Here is a 17,999-nt window from a genome sequence, read left to right as displayed (position 1 = left end):
AGTTTTAATAGAACATTTGTAAAAACCACTTCAGTCTGACTTTTAGTTGGAAAGCATGGGGGTGGGAGGGAAGCAGAGACCTACCGCATTTTGCGATACAATTGACCAGATAGCAAGACAGCTCTACAGCGACCACACTGATTCTATTTTATGGCTTAAAGCAATTTACTGCATGCACATAAACATGTTACTCTTAAAAGGTACTTGTGTGGGTGGTAACACATTTGGAGAGAAGCAAAAAGGAAGCACAAATAAAAAGGAGGAGGAGGTAAATGTGGACACATACCATACTCCAGCTGTAGCCTCCCACAAGGTAGATGCTGTCATCTAGCACTGCACAGCCAGGACCACTGCGACCCTCCAAAATGGGAGTCTGGAGAATATTCCACTGGTCACCTTTTGGGTCATAGCATTCCACGAGCATCACATCGAGGTGGGAGAAACCTAAGTGACATAGCAAAATGGAATCACCAAAGAATAAACTCTCAGGGTCCCAATTTAAGGCTGGGGCTTCTTTTTGCAAAAGGACTAGGGCCAAGAAGTAGATGATTGTGTCTTTGAAGACACATGGATAAGCTGACTGGTGAAATTGGGAGACATGTCAGAAAGACCTAAGAAACAAACAGACAAACAAACAACCCTCCCCCACCTCCACCTCGCCACAGAAACTCCAACCCTGGATGCTTTGGATTACTTTAAAGCAAAAATGCCTGGCTAGATGTCATTGGTAAAAGCTGATTTACCTTGGAGTATCAGTAAAGGTTTACTTAAACCTTATTAAAACAGGTTTAAAATAGTAATAGCTAAAGCAAGCATTTTATAGACTGCTTACAATAAGCTGGTTGTTTTCTAAGTGCTTTGTATAAAGAAGCTCATTTAACCCCCTCAAGCATCCTATAGATACCATTATGTTCATTTTATAGAGGAGAAACTGAGGAACAGAGGGAGTTAATGACCTGAGTTAGTCATACAGCCATTAGATAGGCTGAGATTTGAATCTGGGTGAACAGGCTTCAAAGGTCACACTTTCACAGACTAAGCTTTATTGCTTTTCTTAAGTGAATATTCACTTAAGTGAATATTCAAATATTCATTTGAGTTCTCTCAAAATCTTTTACTTTTTTCTTTTTTTTTTTTACAGTCTGACTATATGTATAAACAGCTGTGATGATGTGAATGGTTTCCAGTATCTACTAAGGATCAAGGTTTAGAGTAGGGGGCTATCTTCCGCTGAAAGACTTTTCCCACTTTTGATAAAATTTCTCAGTGACTGGAGCAGTTACTAGGTTGCAGAGAACAACTAATTTCCCCAGACTCCACCGAAGCCCTGTCTTTCATTTAGGGAGTGAAAAATCCTTAATGGGAGCTTCAGGGTCACCGAGCAGACCAAACCTTTAAGGATGTTTTATTTTTTTAACGGTTAAACACATGCTATGGATGTTTGCTAGCTGACAATCACAACACAAATGGTAAATTAGTCAACATACTGGTGTCTTCAAAGTAACTAAAGAGATAGACCAAAAATCAGAAAAATTTTCACTCTTGAAGTGGTGGACAGACTATTTCAGGCCACTGACTTTTTACATAAAATAAATCACATAAGGGAGGAACACATTTGGGATAAATCACATTTGGGAGCAAGAGAGCAATGTGCTTACTGCGACCCTATGATGCAATCCTTTCCTTTAACATTAAGAGTTTGATGATAATTGTTGAAGCATTTATATGAAATGGGGATTTGGGCAAGTTTCCTTAGTGGCATCTATGAGGATATGTGTGCCTTCTCTGTACCGAGTACCTACGTTGACTATAACCCTCACAGTTACCAAGGAAAGGGTAATTACCTCTTTTTTACAGACATGAGGTAAATGTCTAGAGTAAGATCACACAGCTCTAAGTACATAACTGGGCTTCAGACCCAGGCTTAGATGCAAAATCCATACTCTCCTCCTTTCACAATGTCTTTCTGAGCTAACCTAATTCTGATGTGCATGTGCTATTTTTCATTTAGGTTGTCATTACCCAAGTCTTTTCTGTCCAAGTATAACCTTAAATACTAAAAGTTCCTAAAATATTAGGCATTCTTGTGCAAAAGAAATTAGTAGGAGTCATATTTTAATGCAGAAAACTACAAAGTTAATGTAAAATACGTTGATGTAAAGGAATGAATGGTGTATGGATTGAAATGAAAGAGCACCAGTGAAGGCAAAAAAGAATGAAAAGGGAAGAGTTTGAAGCAGTAAAGATAAATTCCCTTCCACTGAGGAGATCTCTAAGGTGAGAAGCAGATCTAGACCAGAATATTGACATATCTGATTGAATATGAACTTGGAAATACTTACTTAAAAAATTACACTTGTCCAGTATTTATTACATTTAGGGATAATATGTATTATGAAAAATAGAAAAAATGTCTATATCTAACTCATGGTTTAAGATGGGTATATGATTGGAAAATAAATGCACAGAATCGCCTTATGTGCCATACCCAGATGGCTTGTTTCTCATTTTGTTCAATTTCAAAGATCATGGATGGTCAGAGCTGGAAGAGATTTTAGAGAACAACTTGACCACCTTCTTCATTTTCAGATGAGAAAACTGAAGCTCAAAGAAGTTCAATAATGTTCTCAATATCACAGGTCTCTCTGCTTTCCTGTCAAATTCAGTGTTATACACATGCACACAAACTACAAAAAAGTTGCAGTCACATACATACACGAGGAGGGAAACAAGCCAAAATATGGCTCTAAAAAGACTATGCTTTAAATGTTACTGATTAAAAAAGCAAATGGAAAGAATTTGAGAATCATAGATGGTTCGATATTCAACTATTCAAAGAAATAATTCTAAATTTAGACATGAAATTCTACTGTTTTCTTTAAGAAAAATCACATACACGCTTCTTTGTGCTTCTCTGACTAAAGTTCTTTACGATTATTACAAAAACAATTTTCTGGAAAAAATCCATTACTATAATTTTGGTGATAAGGAATCATTTATTTTACTGAATTCATTGTTACAACAAATTGTTTGTGCTTTTCAGTTATTAATGCTCTGGTTTTTAAATTTTTCTGTAGACATCATTATTCATTTCTTTAATGTATGTGGTAACTTCAAAATAATCCTATCTGCAGGAGAGCCAAAATAAGTGCTTGCCCAAGCCAAGGGTACTGCTAATTTGCAAAGAGTAGATTTTATTTGGTCAACCTGTTGTTTTACTTGGTTAACTATGATTATCTAACAAGAAACCCCCTTAGCAAGAAATATGAGATGCAAATGTTATTGTGATTAAAAAAAAAAAAAAGACCTTTCAAATGATTTCCTCCAATTGCATACAAGCGATCATTCATTACAGCCAAAGTGTGGATGGCGCGTTTTGTGTTCATATCTTGTTTTCGAGCCCAGACATCCATGACGGGGTCATAGCAATACAGCCATGGGACATATTCTCCATTGTGTACACCCCCTGTGAATTAAGCATAGACACACAAGTCAAGAAAATGCCTTGGAACTGAACTTTGTAACACAAAGTGGATGAATGACTTGCCTGAAATGTATATTTTCCCATTGTGCACTGCTCCTGCATGAGCTGCCAGAGGCTGTGGCAAAGGGGACACATAACGCCATTCATTTGTTTCTAGGTTATAGCACTCCACGCTGGACAAGTAGCCAGTTTCATTCCGTCCACCAATAACGTATAAATGTTTGTCCAACCGACACGCATAGAAACTGGCTCTTCTACAATGAAAAAAACCAAAAAACAAAACAAGCCAATGTAAATCACAAAAGGAGTCCAGTCAGTCACAGGAAGGGGGGACATCCTGCTTCAGAAAGGGGTGCAGACCTTTGGAAATTACACATATAGCTCCCTTCTAAATCTGAGACCTTGTACAGCAACCATCTGCAGTGCCCATGCTGGTTAAGATTATCGATACTAAAGTCACAGTAGAGGAGAAATTCACAAACTCTTTGTTTCAGCTCTTTTTATCTTGCTTTTTATACACTGTTAAAGTGTTCACTAATGTTTGGGATATTTGGTACCTTGTAAGGATATCACAGCTCAGTAAGACAAAGTGAAAAATGAGGTAGATAATGCAACAATAATAAATTATCTTGACATTCACTTTCTTTATGGTCCTTCAAGGGTCATTGTTCCCAATTTATAAGAGAACTACATCATCAAAATTTTTCTTCAATTATCATTTTTTTCTTTTTTCCTCCCAGGATGACTGCAAATAGAGAAACTTTTCCAACTGAATATAGTGTTGAAATCTTGCTCTTATATAACCCATATTAGGAATTTCATCTATGTAGCTTTTGGTGTTGATTCTTACGAACCTATAAGGATATTTTAAAGTCTCTTTTCAAGAGAGGCTATTTATTAAATTATCCCACCTGCCATCAAAGGCAAAAGACATGCAAGCTGTGTTGAAAGGACTGGAGACAGGGAGGCCAGTTCTGAGGGAGAATATAATCTAGGAGTGAGAGATTGAGGACCTGAATTAGAGTTTTAGTAGAAGACATGAAACGAGGTGATGCAAGATATTTTAAAGGAGGATGTAAGGCTTAGTTACTAATAATATATGAGAGCTGAGGGAGAAAAGAGGTTGGAAGAGGACTCAAAGATTTGGAGTTAGGATGACTAGGTTGAAATCTTAAGCAAGTCCTTGACCTTTTGCTTCTTTTTTTCTCATTCATGCTACAGGAATAATATACTTCATAAGGATAACGTATGGTTCAATACTGAAAAAGTACAATCGTGAAGTGCCAAGCCCCTCAGAGAACATAATTTATGTTTGTTGAATTAATGGTGTTTATAAAAATTGATGCCAAGACTTTTGGGCAACGTCAACAGCAAAATGAGGAGCCCTAGAGCTTTTAAATCAGGTAAACCTATATTGTTTGGAGATTCTCCAAGTTGTGTTTACTAAGTGTCAAAACCTCTGGGAAGCAGTATATAGCATCTTGATGAACAGTTTGTTCTCTGGAATCAGATTGCCTGGCTATATGACTTATTGGGTGTGTGGGCTTTGACATGTTACTTAACCCCCTCAGCCTCAGATTGCTCATCTGTAACATAGAGATTATGATGGTACCTTCCTCATGGGGTTGTTTGTGAACACATGCGTAAAGTGCTTGTCATAGTGTCCAACATTTTGTTCATGCTCAGGAACTATCAGTTGATATTATTTGGATAAAAAGGTTTTAAAAATCAGCTATCAAGATGTTTGCATATAAAATTTTCTGAATAGTAATTTAAGTGATGACTAAATTCTTTAGTGTTTTTATATAATTTATACCATAAATGTATGGCATATGTTATGGATGGTGATATATGCAGTTTTATTTTATTTTTTCCAGCTTTATTGAGGTATAATTGACAAAACTGTAATACACGTAAAGGGTACAATGGGATGATTTGATATGTGCATCCACTGTAAAATGATTTTCACAATCAAATTAATTAACACATCCACCAGCTCATGTAGTAACTTTTTTTCGTGTGAGAACACTTAAGATCTAGTCTCTCAGCAAATTTAAAGTAAACAATACAGTATTATTAACTATAGTTACCATGCTGTACATTAGATCCTCAGAATTTACTTATCTTATAATTGAAAGTTTGTACCCTTTGACCAATCTCTCCCCATTTTCCCCACCCTTATCCCCTGGCAACCACCATTCTAATCTGTTTCTTTAAGTTTGACTTTTAAAATAAGATTCCACATATAAATGATATCATACAGTATTTGTCTTTCTCAGTCTGGCATTTCACTTAGCATAATCACCTTCAGTTTCATCCATGTTTGTCATGCAAATGGCAGGGTTTCCTTCTTTTCTATGGCAGAATAATATTCCATTATATATATTCACCACATTTTCTTTATCTATGTATCTGTCAACAGACACTTAGGTTGTTTCCATATCTTGGCTCTTGTGAATAATGCTGCAGTGAACATGGGAGTGCAGATATCTCTTCAAGATACTGATTTTGGTTCTTCTGGATACAGTGTATGCGAAAGTGGGATTGCTAGATCGTAAGGTTCAGATAGTCCTGAAGTCTGAAGTCCTGAAGTCTGAAGTTCAGATAGAACCTTTTCTGGATAGTCCTAGAATTGTTCGCATCATTGATAATTTGAGAGTAATATTTTGGCTATGATTTTTTTCCCTATATTTTCTTGATGGTTTTGAAAGAAATATGTGCTGTGTAAAACACAGAAAGATGATGAAAGGAAAAAGAGAGAAGGATAAAAATAGGAAGGAGGATAAAGAGCAAGTGAGATAGATTTCATTAAATAAGTGTTGTTGTTATCTTGGGCCCGTGTCTTCTGAGGCATATATGAAGCTCCGAAATTGTGAAAAGAGTTTTTTAATAAAATGTCATGTATTTTATATATATTTATGTATATATGTGCATTTTTTGGAATATGTTTGGAGAAAGATTTTGGGGGGAAGTTTTTAATCAGATTATCAAGGGGATTAATAACCTAAAAAATTGGGGATTTCCTGTTATAAAGAAGTAAAAACTCATCTAAATATAAAATTGGGTTTAAAAACAATAGCAAAATTAAGTGCACACAGATGGACCACTGGTTCCTTCCATTTCTCTAACTAGATTTCAATTGCTCTCTTATTGAATATGATAGGTCAAGGTTATTTTACTAGCGCTTTTACCTTCTCAAGTTAAAATATTTGATTGAAAAGACCGACTCACGTCTAGAAAAATCTGTACTAAAGTAACACAGATATTTCTTTGCATCGTTGACACCAGGGTAGGTCAGTGTCCCTCTTTCATATGATTCTATGACAGGTTTTGGGGCGTCTGAAATCATTAATTTACTAATGTTACTAATAGGCCATCTTTAGTGGGCCAATCCCATCGTTTGGACCATGTGGGTAATGTACTATATTCTGAATTCTCCTATGTATTATGTACTATATTCTGGTTTAGAAGAGAAAAATGTTAGTCATGACAAGTATGAAAATACTCTATTTAATGAAGTCTAGATAGTGGAGAATAAGAGAAAGATCTTCTTTTGGCAGTGTGAACTCCTTTAATCTTGTCTAAAGTTCAGTTTTCTCACTCTTTCTATTCTGGCTCCTTCGTTCCTCTCTTAACCCGAGGGAGCCTGTCGAAACTCTCTATTCTTAGCCCAGGCGTTCCTAATCTGAGGCTCCGTGTACTCCTAGTTTTATCCACACAGTGTCACTGTTAGGTTCTGAACGGGGAAAAGAAAAAAAAAAAAAAATCAGTAGGTTTCACTTCCTGACTAAAAGTGCATTTTTATGCAGAAATTTTAATAGCGAAGGTTCTGAGTCTCTGACTTATTCCCTTGCATGCCCAAAGTGAGAATTCACGAAATGCATTATAGAAACACTGGATAGTTAATGGTCTATCAGCAACTGTGAACATTTGCTCGAGGCTAAAATTTTACCGTACCAGGTCTCTCCTGGGAATGCTCCCTGCCCCACCTACCCACATGAAGAGCACACCTGATTAGGCTGTTTTATTTTGGGGAAAATGGAAGCTCAAGATTATTGAAGATTTTTTAATGGAATTACACTATTTGTATTTCAAATTGTTCTTCTCTCTCTCCTCCACCCCTCCATCCCCTGTCCCAATGCCAGAGAGGATATTCAATGAATTGAGATAAGTTTAAAAAGACTACCAATGACCTCTACAAATATACTTTGAACCTGTGTATTGTACAGATCTTTACAAGTTCTTTCTGACCCTTAGGTCAGAAAACTGAGATTGTATCTCAGTTTCAACTTTTGACTTTTACCATCCTGTTAAAAACAACAGATTTTTTAAACACAGTATTGTCTCCCACTGTTTCTTGTAAGGCTGCTAGAAACATAGTATTTAAATTTGGAAACATCTTTGTTGTATTTGCTTCCAGCTTTTCACTTAGTCTGTGAAACTTAAACTTTGTTACTGATGCTCTCCAAATGGCTTTCTCTCTCCCTCCCTCCCTTCTTTTTCTTTTCTGTTTCCAAGACTAGCTAGGGGGTAATATCTCCACAAGAATAATACCCAAAATGTCTACTTTTTTGGAAAACAACATTAAAGTCACCAAAGCATTTTTATTGATCCAAGTGTTCATTTTTGCCCTCTTCTTACTGAAGAATCAAATCCTAAATCTGAGACCAAAACAACTCAACAGCTTTACACTTATCTTTGTACTTTTGTCTAATTACTTCTGTCCGTAACCTCATAGGCAGCAGGCATACAATTCATGAGTTGACCTATGGTTGAGTAAGCCTGGAATTCACGTGCCCATTTCTCTGCTGAACTGGGAGGGTGTTCTGCACTTTTTATAAATTTATTTATTTATTTATTTATTTATTTATTTATTGCTGTGTTGGGTCTTCATTTCTGTGCGAGGGCTTTCTCTAGTTGCGGCAAGCGGGGGCCACTCTTCATCGCGGTGCGCGGGCCTCTCACTATCGCGGCCTCTCTTGTTGCAGAGCACAGGCTCCAGACGCGCAGGCTCAGCAATTGTGGCTCACGGGCCCAGTTGCTCCCAGGCATGTGGGATCTTCCCAGACCAGGGCTCGAACTCATGTCCCCTGCATTGGCAGGCAGATTCTCAACCACTGCACCACCAGGGAAGCCCCTGCACTTTTATTATATTCTTTTGGACGCTCTGATTAGGTAAGGTAATCCTAGGAAATTGCCCAGCCCGCTCTGTAAGAGTGGGTGACCCCAGAGGTGGCTTTCAATGTGTTTCTATTATTCTCAATCAGTTTGGTAACTTCTCAGCATAATAACAACTTCTCAGCAGTTAGGCAGCAGCTAATGGAAGGAGGGAGGTGGGGAACTTCTGGTGAGTTTGACTCATAATCTATACAATGCAAAATTAACTCAAATGTCTCAAGAAACCTCTTTTCTGATCTGAAGAGTATCTCATATATTTTAGATTTTTTCCCCTTCTTTGTTTAATCACCAATTAAACCATGCTGGTAGCTAACTGTACTTGCTATGTTGAACGGAAGCTCGGCAATGACAGGAAAATTTCATTTTAAGTTATGGATTGCTGCCTGGGTCAACCAACCCATAGGAGATATGGAGCTAGAAGATTGACTGGGCATTTGTGAGATCTGCCTTTTCCCATTCAGCTCTGGAAGGAGCTCTTTATTTGGTCTATCGAGTTGATTGTTCTAAATCTAAAAAAAAACTTCTTTTACTAGGGACCTGACATGATATACCATAATGACTTCGAAAGAAACGTTAAATAGTCCATCCTGTCAACGGTGGCTGCCGGGTGCCGACAGACCATGGCAGGTCTTTTTATCAGGTCAATGAGCTGCTAAAAATTGTCTAAGTAGGACCCTGCCATGATAGGCCATAGCGCCTCAGAGGAAGTCATTATAGAATATCAAGTAAACAATACACATTTTAAAAAATTACTAATTAGGTTTTGCAGCAATACTTCTCATCCTTAGGGGCTCTACAGTGAGATAATTGACCGCGACGTGAGTTATGCCTCCCAAACCCAAGGCGTGAAGGTTAATTATCGTGGTGAACAGCCCCCAGCAAAGGCGACCATACTGATGAGATGCTGACATTTCAAACATGTTATTGATGTGTATTTTTAAAATGTTTTTTTAATAAAATTTTTTGGAATGGCTTTGATTAAAGGGTAAAGTGATGCAGCTACAATAACAGCAACCAGAAAATAACCCCAAAAGGAGAGAAACAAGGTACTTTGGAGAAAGACATCAGGAGAGGCTTTTATATATACATGTATACACAACAGGAGGATTGAGAAGTTTGTCAGGATATTAATTGACTCAGAATAATTTCTTGAGGTACCTTACAACTAGACATTCCCTACCAGTGTCTGTGGTCCTTAGACTATATTGTGCCTCATCATTTTCAATGCATAGCTTTTAGTCTCCTGAAAGAGAGTTTTAATATGTTTATATGGAATGGGAAGTTAGATATTGTTTCTTTATAGCAGAGATTCATACTCTCTTTCTGTAGTAATGTACCTTTTTGAGGAATGGTATGATCTGAAAATTTCTTTTTAACTTTGAATTTATGATTAAGGATTTAACTTGATCTCAGTGCAATCTGATTGAATGTTTAAAGAAGGAGATGTTAAGGTTATGAAGGAAATAAGAAAGAAAATTATTTCTTAGTCCAATCGAGAAGAGGAAATAGGTTGCAGCTTATCGTTACTATTATATTGGAAAATTTGCTCAAGAGGATGTTGAGCTATTATTTGAAAAGAACCAAGTGTTCAAACTTTAGTGTGTGAATTTACATGTGCATATTAAGACATGGTGTCCTGCCTAAGTAACAGTCAGGAGAACTGAATATGTATAAACATAGTTGCTTTATTGTCCTCTGATGCCAAGAGAACTGGGTGAGATAAACACTGCATACATTAAAAACGAGAGGACACTTTGCAAAACTGTTTTCTCTGTAAGCTAACAAATCACCTGTTTTTGAATGTACGATGGGGAGATATCTGAGGAGGTAAATGTAATGAATTTGAGACTGTGAGACCTGAAAACTTCAATATTAAAATTTCTGCATCAAAGTATATACATATCATTGTGAGAATGGTGTTTTATATTTCAATGGTAAGATTTAAATATATTATAACTAAGAAGAGTGGAATAGCCAGTGAAATTGTAGCTCTGCTTGTCAACAACAACAACAACAAAAACCAATTCAATGTGGAAAAGGAAGACAAGTCATGGAGGGCATTATGCTAAGTGAAATAAGTCAGACGGAGAAAGACAAATATTGTATGCTATCACGTGTATGTGGAATCCAAAAAATATAACAAACTATTGAATATAACAAAAAAGCAGCAGACTCACAGATATAGAGAACAAACTAGTGGTTACCAATGGGGAGAGGGAAGGGGGGAGGGGCAAGATAGGGGTAGGGGATTAAGAGGTACAAACAATTAGGTATAAAATAAGTTACAAGAATATATTGTACAACACAGGGAATATAGCCAATATTTTATAACTATAAATGGAGTATAACCTTTAAAAAATTGTGAATCATTGTATTGTACACATATTGTATAGCAACTATACTTCAGTAAAAAAGTGAACTTTAACTAGTAACAAAAAAAGCAAGACAAGTCATACAAATTTTTTCTTCCTCCATTGGGACAAATAATTGACTTACTTGATTATTTTTTCCATTGAGTTAATAAGGCAGTTAGTCTAAGTTGGCCAGGCCAGGTTTTGTATTTGACTCCCGTGTCTTTCATTGGCTCTGTTTAGCGTACCTTATCATGGAAAACCAGTCAGCATCCTTGCTTCCAGTAAAGCAGCCACAAATGTTTCAGACCTAAGAAATAGACACTTACCTTTCTTGCATGGGCGGAAGTTGTATCCAGCTATTAAAACGGGGATCATATCTGCTGACAAAATTTGTACTGTGTTTTCCTGTAAAAATATATTTGAGACACTTAAAACTTAAATTCCTTTGTTGTTTTGCACATTTAAAAGTATTTTATAAGATGCCTCTGTTCTCAGGTTTAACAAACAGATGAATTAAGTAGAGGGACTATCTAACACAGTATGAGAAGTGATAAGTCAAAAGAAAAACTTATGTGCCCCTTCGAACGTTTTTCCTTTTTTTCTTCTTTTCTCCTCCTCTTTTTCTGGGGGGAGGATGAGTTGGAATAAAAATAAATCAACCATAATAATAAAAGCAAGTATGTTTACCAGACTAGTTTTATCCCAAAGTTAGGGTAAAATTTCTGTATTTTGGTGTTTATAGGTTTTAAAAACATGAAGTTATTGTCTATACATAATCAGTTCCAGAGACTAACTTGTGTGATATCTCTGGATAGAACCTTTTTCTAAATGATCCAAGAATTCTAGCAGTGGAAGAGTCCACTCGGTCTCCAGGGAAACAATAGCAATCACTACAATAAGAGTTTGCATTAGGAAATCAGTTGTAGGCTATGACTGTCATGCAAGTTCTGTTTGTGCATTTGGGGAAAGCACAGTTGCTGTGATGTATCACAGGTACATTTACTGAAATGGGAAACATGCGTCCTCAGAGCTGGTTAACAAGCTTATCTCCTCTGTTGAGCCTAAGAAACACAGTAATGCCTCCAAGGTATTAAAATGAATCTTGTTTTACATACAGATTGACACCAAAGCAAGAAATAGAAGCAAAAGAGTGTATTCCATTTTCTGTGTAGCAACTGAGATGACAATCATCTAAAGCACCTGAAGTCTTAGCTCTAAAAGTCTGTTTTTCATTAATGTATGTGTAACTAACCATTGAAATATAGGGACCAAACTTCACCACAGGAATAAACAGATAGGATTGTGTGTGTGTGTGTACACGCACTCACACGGGCATGTATACACAACACAATTATTAATTGCAAGAATATATATTGAGCGCTCACTATGTGTCTTATGTGTTCTAGGTTCTGGGAATATGTTGGTAAATGAGAAAGACAAAGTCCTCATTGTTGCAAATAAATAAACACAGACTTGTAAATAAATACATATATAATAATGCTATATTTTCTTTACCAAATGCCAGAAAGAAAAATAAAGCAGGGATTGATAGAGGGGAAGCCAATTTCAGTAGGATGGTCACCTGCTCACAGATATCTTCTGCAAGCCATGCAAATATCTACAGAATTAGCATCTCAGGCAGTGGGGAAGGTGAGTATAAAGTCCCTGGGCTGGCCATGCATTCAAAACCAGCAAGAATGCTGGGGTGACTTGGACAGAAGTCGAAGTATATCAAGGTACAGACACGGTGTGTCTTATGGACTGGTGTCAAGTTTCGTCTTTTGTCATAAGAACATCAGGAAGTCACTGGAAGGTTTTGAGCAAATGAGAAACATGGCCTAATTTACCTCTTATCATGATCACTCTGGCTGTTGTGTAAAAAACTAGACCGTACAAGGGCTGCTCTGGAAGTGGGGGACCTGTCATGAGGCCATCGCAACAGTCAAGGCAAGAGCTGGCTTGAGTGGAGGTGGAGGCAATATATGGTCAAGTTTGGGATCTATTCTATGGGCGCAGCCAATAAAATTTTATGATAGATTGAGCATTGGTATAAGAAAAAGTGAGTAATTAAAGACGACTGCTAGGTTTTTAGCCAGCAGAACTGGATGGAAGGTCATGCAATTTGCCAAGGTGGGGAAGACCAGGCAGGGGTAGTTGGGGGGTTAGGGAGAGAAGCCATGAGTTCTGTTTTGGACTTAACCTTGAGAGGCCTATCGGATCTCAAAGCATAAGTGGCTGGTAGGCCACTGGCTAAATGAGGCTGCAGGTGCAAATTTTGGAGTCATTAGTCAAGAGATATTGTTTAAAATCAAAGAACAAGATGAAACTCTTTAGGGAAAGGGTATGGAAATGGAAGATAATGAGTGCTGGAAATGAGCCCTGGGGGGGAAGAAGAAAAACTAGCAAAGAAAAGGAATTGTCAGAAGCAGGAGGAAAAGTATGGTGGTATTTTAGAAGCCACGTCAAATAGTGTTTCAAAAAGAGGAGTGAGCAACGGAGAACTGACCATAGGATTTGGAAACATGGGGGTTGGTGGTGACCATGACAAGCATTGTTTCAGTGGATAGGAGGGCATGAAAGCCTGAGTGGGGACTCCTCAGGAGAGACGAAGATGTAAGAAAGCAGAGGCAAGAGGATAAGCAATGCTTCTTGGGACTTTTGACACAAAAAGAAGATTATAGCAGGAAGATGCAGCATCGAGAGAAAATTTTATTTAGTTCTTGGTTGTGTTTTTCAATTCAGAAGTACTCCAAAGTCCTTGAGTAGGCAAAAGGGAATGAGGAATAGGCTTTAAGTTGGAGCAGAAACAGTAATAAGAGAGATATGTTTTATCTAAAATATACGAGTAGCCATGGATTTGGTAGTAGCAAGATGCAGATTTTATCTTTTGATTGCTTCTGTCCTCATTGGACTAAGAAGCAAGGCTATCAGCTGAGAGTGAGGAGGGAGGTTTTGGAGAAAGGTATTTGGGGAGAGAGAAGGTGTGAAATAATTAACTCAGAGGGTGGAAGAGTGCATTGACCAGGGAAACTTAGTGGAGTTGGCTAGTAGCCAGCATGGTTCATTAGTAGCCAGCATGGCTGTATGGTTTTCTATGTCCACATTTAGTTGCTCAGGGGGAGGGGAGAAGTGGAAGAGAGTTGGGTTTAACCAGGACCAGGGCTTTACCAGGCAAGTATAATAGGAGAGAAGGACACGAGGGCTGCAGGTGTATGCACTAATGTGATTATAAGGATGGGCAATAGAATATAAGCTCAGTAAGGAGGGAAGTAAGGGCATGAGGGGATGATGGACAATGAAAAAGTGGTAGGGTAGAGTGAAGGAGGTGGCATTTCCAGGATAACAGTGGGTAGCTGCCATATAAAGGGGCAGCAGGTGGTAAAATCTGAAGACATCCTTTAAAGTGGTGAGTTTTAAGGATGTGGGAGTGGCAATGAAGAAGAAGTAGAAAAGCTATCAGCCTCCAATAATGTGAAATATAAGGGCGGGGGTGGGGAACAGAACATAGTCCCCATTGAAGGGGGTGGCTGGGAAAAGAGTCCTCTCAGAGAATAGCCAGGCTTTGATTAGAAAAGAAGCTGAAGGAACCATTTAGGGAAGAGTTTAAGGATTACAGGGATCTTGTTGATGTGAGATCATGAGTTCCAAGGATTGCATGGGAGGGTTTGGATGGCCTGGTTGGGTGGTAAGTCAAGTTTTATTTGGGGATTACAGAAAGAGTTGGGGATTGCAGAAAGAGTTAAGAGTGTCAGGAGTGAGTATGACCCAAAAGACTTGGATCCCACAAAGGGAGGCTCCAACCCAAGGAAGGATTATGTCTAGAGTTGGTTTATAAGAAAGTTTTTGTAGAATTCGCAATCATCTCCCTGTAGAAAAAAAGCCATTCTTGATAGTCAGGTTTCAAGATTAATTCCCAAATGTATCTGAAGATCAGTGTTGTTAAGAGGAATGTAGAATATACACACCATGTATAAGAGTGTTTCTCTGTGAAGTTTGGCTTAGAATTTCCATTTGGAGGAAGACATCTGCCTCTTTTCAGCAATGGGACAGATGCCTTCACATGCTGAGCACTGGTGGTGGAAATCAGCTATTTGCTTTGCTTATTGGTGGTAACGGCAGTGGCCTTCACTCAGAGAAAAGGCTAAGCAGGGACTGGTGTGATTTCGATGGAAGATGAAGAAAGAGTTTCCAGAGGCAGAGTCGATGGTGTGAAAAAAGGGCAAGGATGGAGGATGGGAAGATAAAAAGAAGAAAGATGTTCTAAAGTTGGCAAAGGATGTGCAGAGGGGATAATAAATCTCAGAAGGAATGAGTGTGGTAGAGTGAGGCAAGTGAGATAAAATGGGGACATCCATCTCTTCCTTGTGGCTTTCATTGACACTGCTTAGAAGCTTGAGAGGGGTAGCCACATGCAATAGAATTTTGGAATACTCTTCACTCCTTTAGTTTCTTCTCATCTTTTCCATTTTCTTCTAACCCTTCCTCCACTTCTTCCCTTTTTTGATGATGTCCTGTCACCAGACCCTGTTGTTGACTATCATTTGGGAGATAGGTAAAATGGGGCAGGGGTGGCAGTTTTCAGCCAGTGGTGGAGGGGAAGGAAGGAGGAAGACAAGGAAATCCCCCGCGGGCAGTTTTTTTGGGAGTCAATCATCAGTAAGTGACAAATGTAAATTGGTTCTCTGTTAGTTGGGGCACTGAAGGAATATATGCATGTATATTAGCATATTACAATGCAGTCTATCACTAATGACATGAAGGGAGTTAATGGGAGTTAATATGTATAGCTGAGTAGAGAAAAAATGTATGTATCCTGCTTATATTTCCAGTAACTCATATGTTTTATGATTTCAAATTTTGGTTCTGTAATCAAGATAATCAGTAAATAAAATTATATTTGTATTTTATGTGTACCTATTTGTGTTTTATGAGCATGTATTGAAATGTACTTTTTTGTATTTCATTCAAAGACATGCATCTCAGGCACCATTTTCATAAGGACTAAAGTTTAACTTAAGATTTCATCTTTGGAACTGATGTATACATAACATTTAAACTCATGGATTTTTAATTTTTCCTCCCTGTCAGTAGTGAAATTAAAGCCTGTTGTATATTATTATAGCATTGCTGTTCTTTATAAGTTTGGGTATTAACTGCTTCCTTTTTAGTTGTATGAGGTATTATAAAATGAAAATCCTATATCTTTGAGATGATGGTGTCCCTTCATGGTTTTCTAAATGGGGAATAATGAAGAGCTCTTTGGGAGCCAGTAAGAGCCGCTGTCCATGGTGATACAATACTGATTTAATTTCACAAGATCAAAGGCAAATGCACAATTGTTGTTTAATATCTAATTAAATACATATGTTAATGTGAGGTGGGGAGTGTGATACACTGGTTAAAGGCTGAGACTCTGGAGTCAGACAGACCTACGTTGGAATCACTCATCTTCTTGCAAGCTGTGTGTCCTGGCAAGTTGTTTAAACTCTTAGGGCTTAGACTCCTCATAGTAAAACTAGAGCAATCATGCAACAGGCCTCATGGGATGGTCGTGAGGATTAAGTGAAATGATGCAGATGAGTGCTTAGCAAAGTTCCTGGGAAATAATGAGTACTCAATAAATACTACGACTAATACCAAAACGGTCAGCTGTGGTTGACCAGATGGATGGAATATGAAGCTCCATGGAAACCATTTAAGGGATGGTGATGGATGTGTGTTTTGGTACCTAGCTGAGATACTTTTACCAGATTGGTACACCTGTTCCCTAGCTGCTGGTTGTTGGTTGTTCATGGTCACAGCTGCTCCCTCTCTAGAGAACTGCCCTCAGCTGAACAGGCCACTTCATTGCCCACCCTCACCCCCACCTGGGGGAAGGCCTCAGCCAATGACTGATTGGTTGACATGAGGTACGAAAGACTGGCCTGCTTGCCTCACAGTGTGACCAATTATCCTCTGCTTAGGAGATGCTAATCAGTGGCTCATCAGCATTTACCCAGATCTATACTAAATGACCTCAAAGGCGAAACAAGTCAGGGACAGAATGACTCAGATTTGCAGGTGGAACTCCCAAAGTTCTAAATAAGGGTCTTACAGAAAGAGAGTTGTGAGCTGCTAGGCCCATATGGAGATTAAAAGTAAACAAAATATAGTAATTAAAGTTTTACTGAAGTTCAATTTTGAGCCTCCTGGCGGCTAAAGCAAAAGAGACACATTAAATCATATGATTGGCGTTAGAAGTAATTGTTCAAAGCACACCATGCCTCAGTACTTTGGTTTGACAAGGACTTGTCACGCAGGTCTTCACATAGAGCACGCTGAGTGGTGGCAGTGAAAGGTGCCCCCACAGGAAATGCAATGCTGTGCTTTCTGTAGTCTTTTCTCACAGCATATTTGTTGAGGGCTTTAAACTGAATCATTGCTCCTCTCAGGGGTCAGGGGGAGGCAAATCAGTGAGGTCCAATGGCGTAGTTTTATGGGAATCTGAATTAGCTCAACGATAAAATCTCGATTCTCTAGACTAGAGGAAGGAATATGTCCCTTATACTCGCCCCTAATCCCCCCACCCATCCTCTCGGTTGTGTGTCTGATAGAAGTTGAACGGTAAGCAGTGGCAGGTTATTTTGGGCAGGGGGGGCAGGGGTAAACCCAGGGAGCGGGTTTTCTGTGTTGCTGATTAAGGTCCGTCTCACAGGAATGGGAGGTTCATAGTGATTTGTGAAAACTGAGTTGTCGCCCCAAGACTGGTCTTTTAGCAGAGGCTTATCCCACGTGGGAACGGAGGTGGGCTGAGAGAGCACCATCATTAGAAACAGGACTTTCCATGGGACTTCCCTGGTGGTCCAGTGGTTAAGACTCTGCGCTTCCACTGCAAGGGGTGTGGGTTCGATCCCTGGACGGGGAACTAAAATCCCATATGCCGTGCGGTGCGGCCAAAAAAAAAAAAAAAAAAAAAAGGGGAAAGAAACAGGACTTTCCAGCCT

At 38.5% G+C, this 17,999-nt stretch overlaps 1 protein-coding gene across 1 annotated transcript in view; it reads right to left on the bottom strand.

The window, feature by feature from the left end:
• KLHL14 (kelch like family member 14) overlaps positions 1-17,999 on the bottom strand; it is a 122,794-nt gene that overhangs the window by 6,659 nt on the left and 98,136 nt on the right. Inside the window, exons 5-8 of the mRNA XM_082416113.1 lie at positions 11,343-11,421; positions 3,548-3,738; positions 3,308-3,466; positions 287-444 (exon numbers count right to left, since the gene is read on the bottom strand). Coding sequence (XP_082272239.1) covers positions 287-444; positions 3,308-3,466; positions 3,548-3,738; positions 11,343-11,421 — 587 coding nt within the window. The remainder of the gene's footprint in view (positions 1-286; positions 445-3,307; positions 3,467-3,547; positions 3,739-11,342; positions 11,422-17,999) is intronic.

Source organism: Balaenoptera physalus (genome assembly GCF_965194825.1).
Source record: "Balaenoptera physalus genome assembly, chromosome: 12".
NCBI classification, from domain to species: Eukaryota; Metazoa; Chordata; class Mammalia; order Artiodactyla; family Balaenopteridae; genus Balaenoptera; species Balaenoptera physalus.
This window is presented reverse-complemented; position numbering and strand designations above follow the sequence as displayed.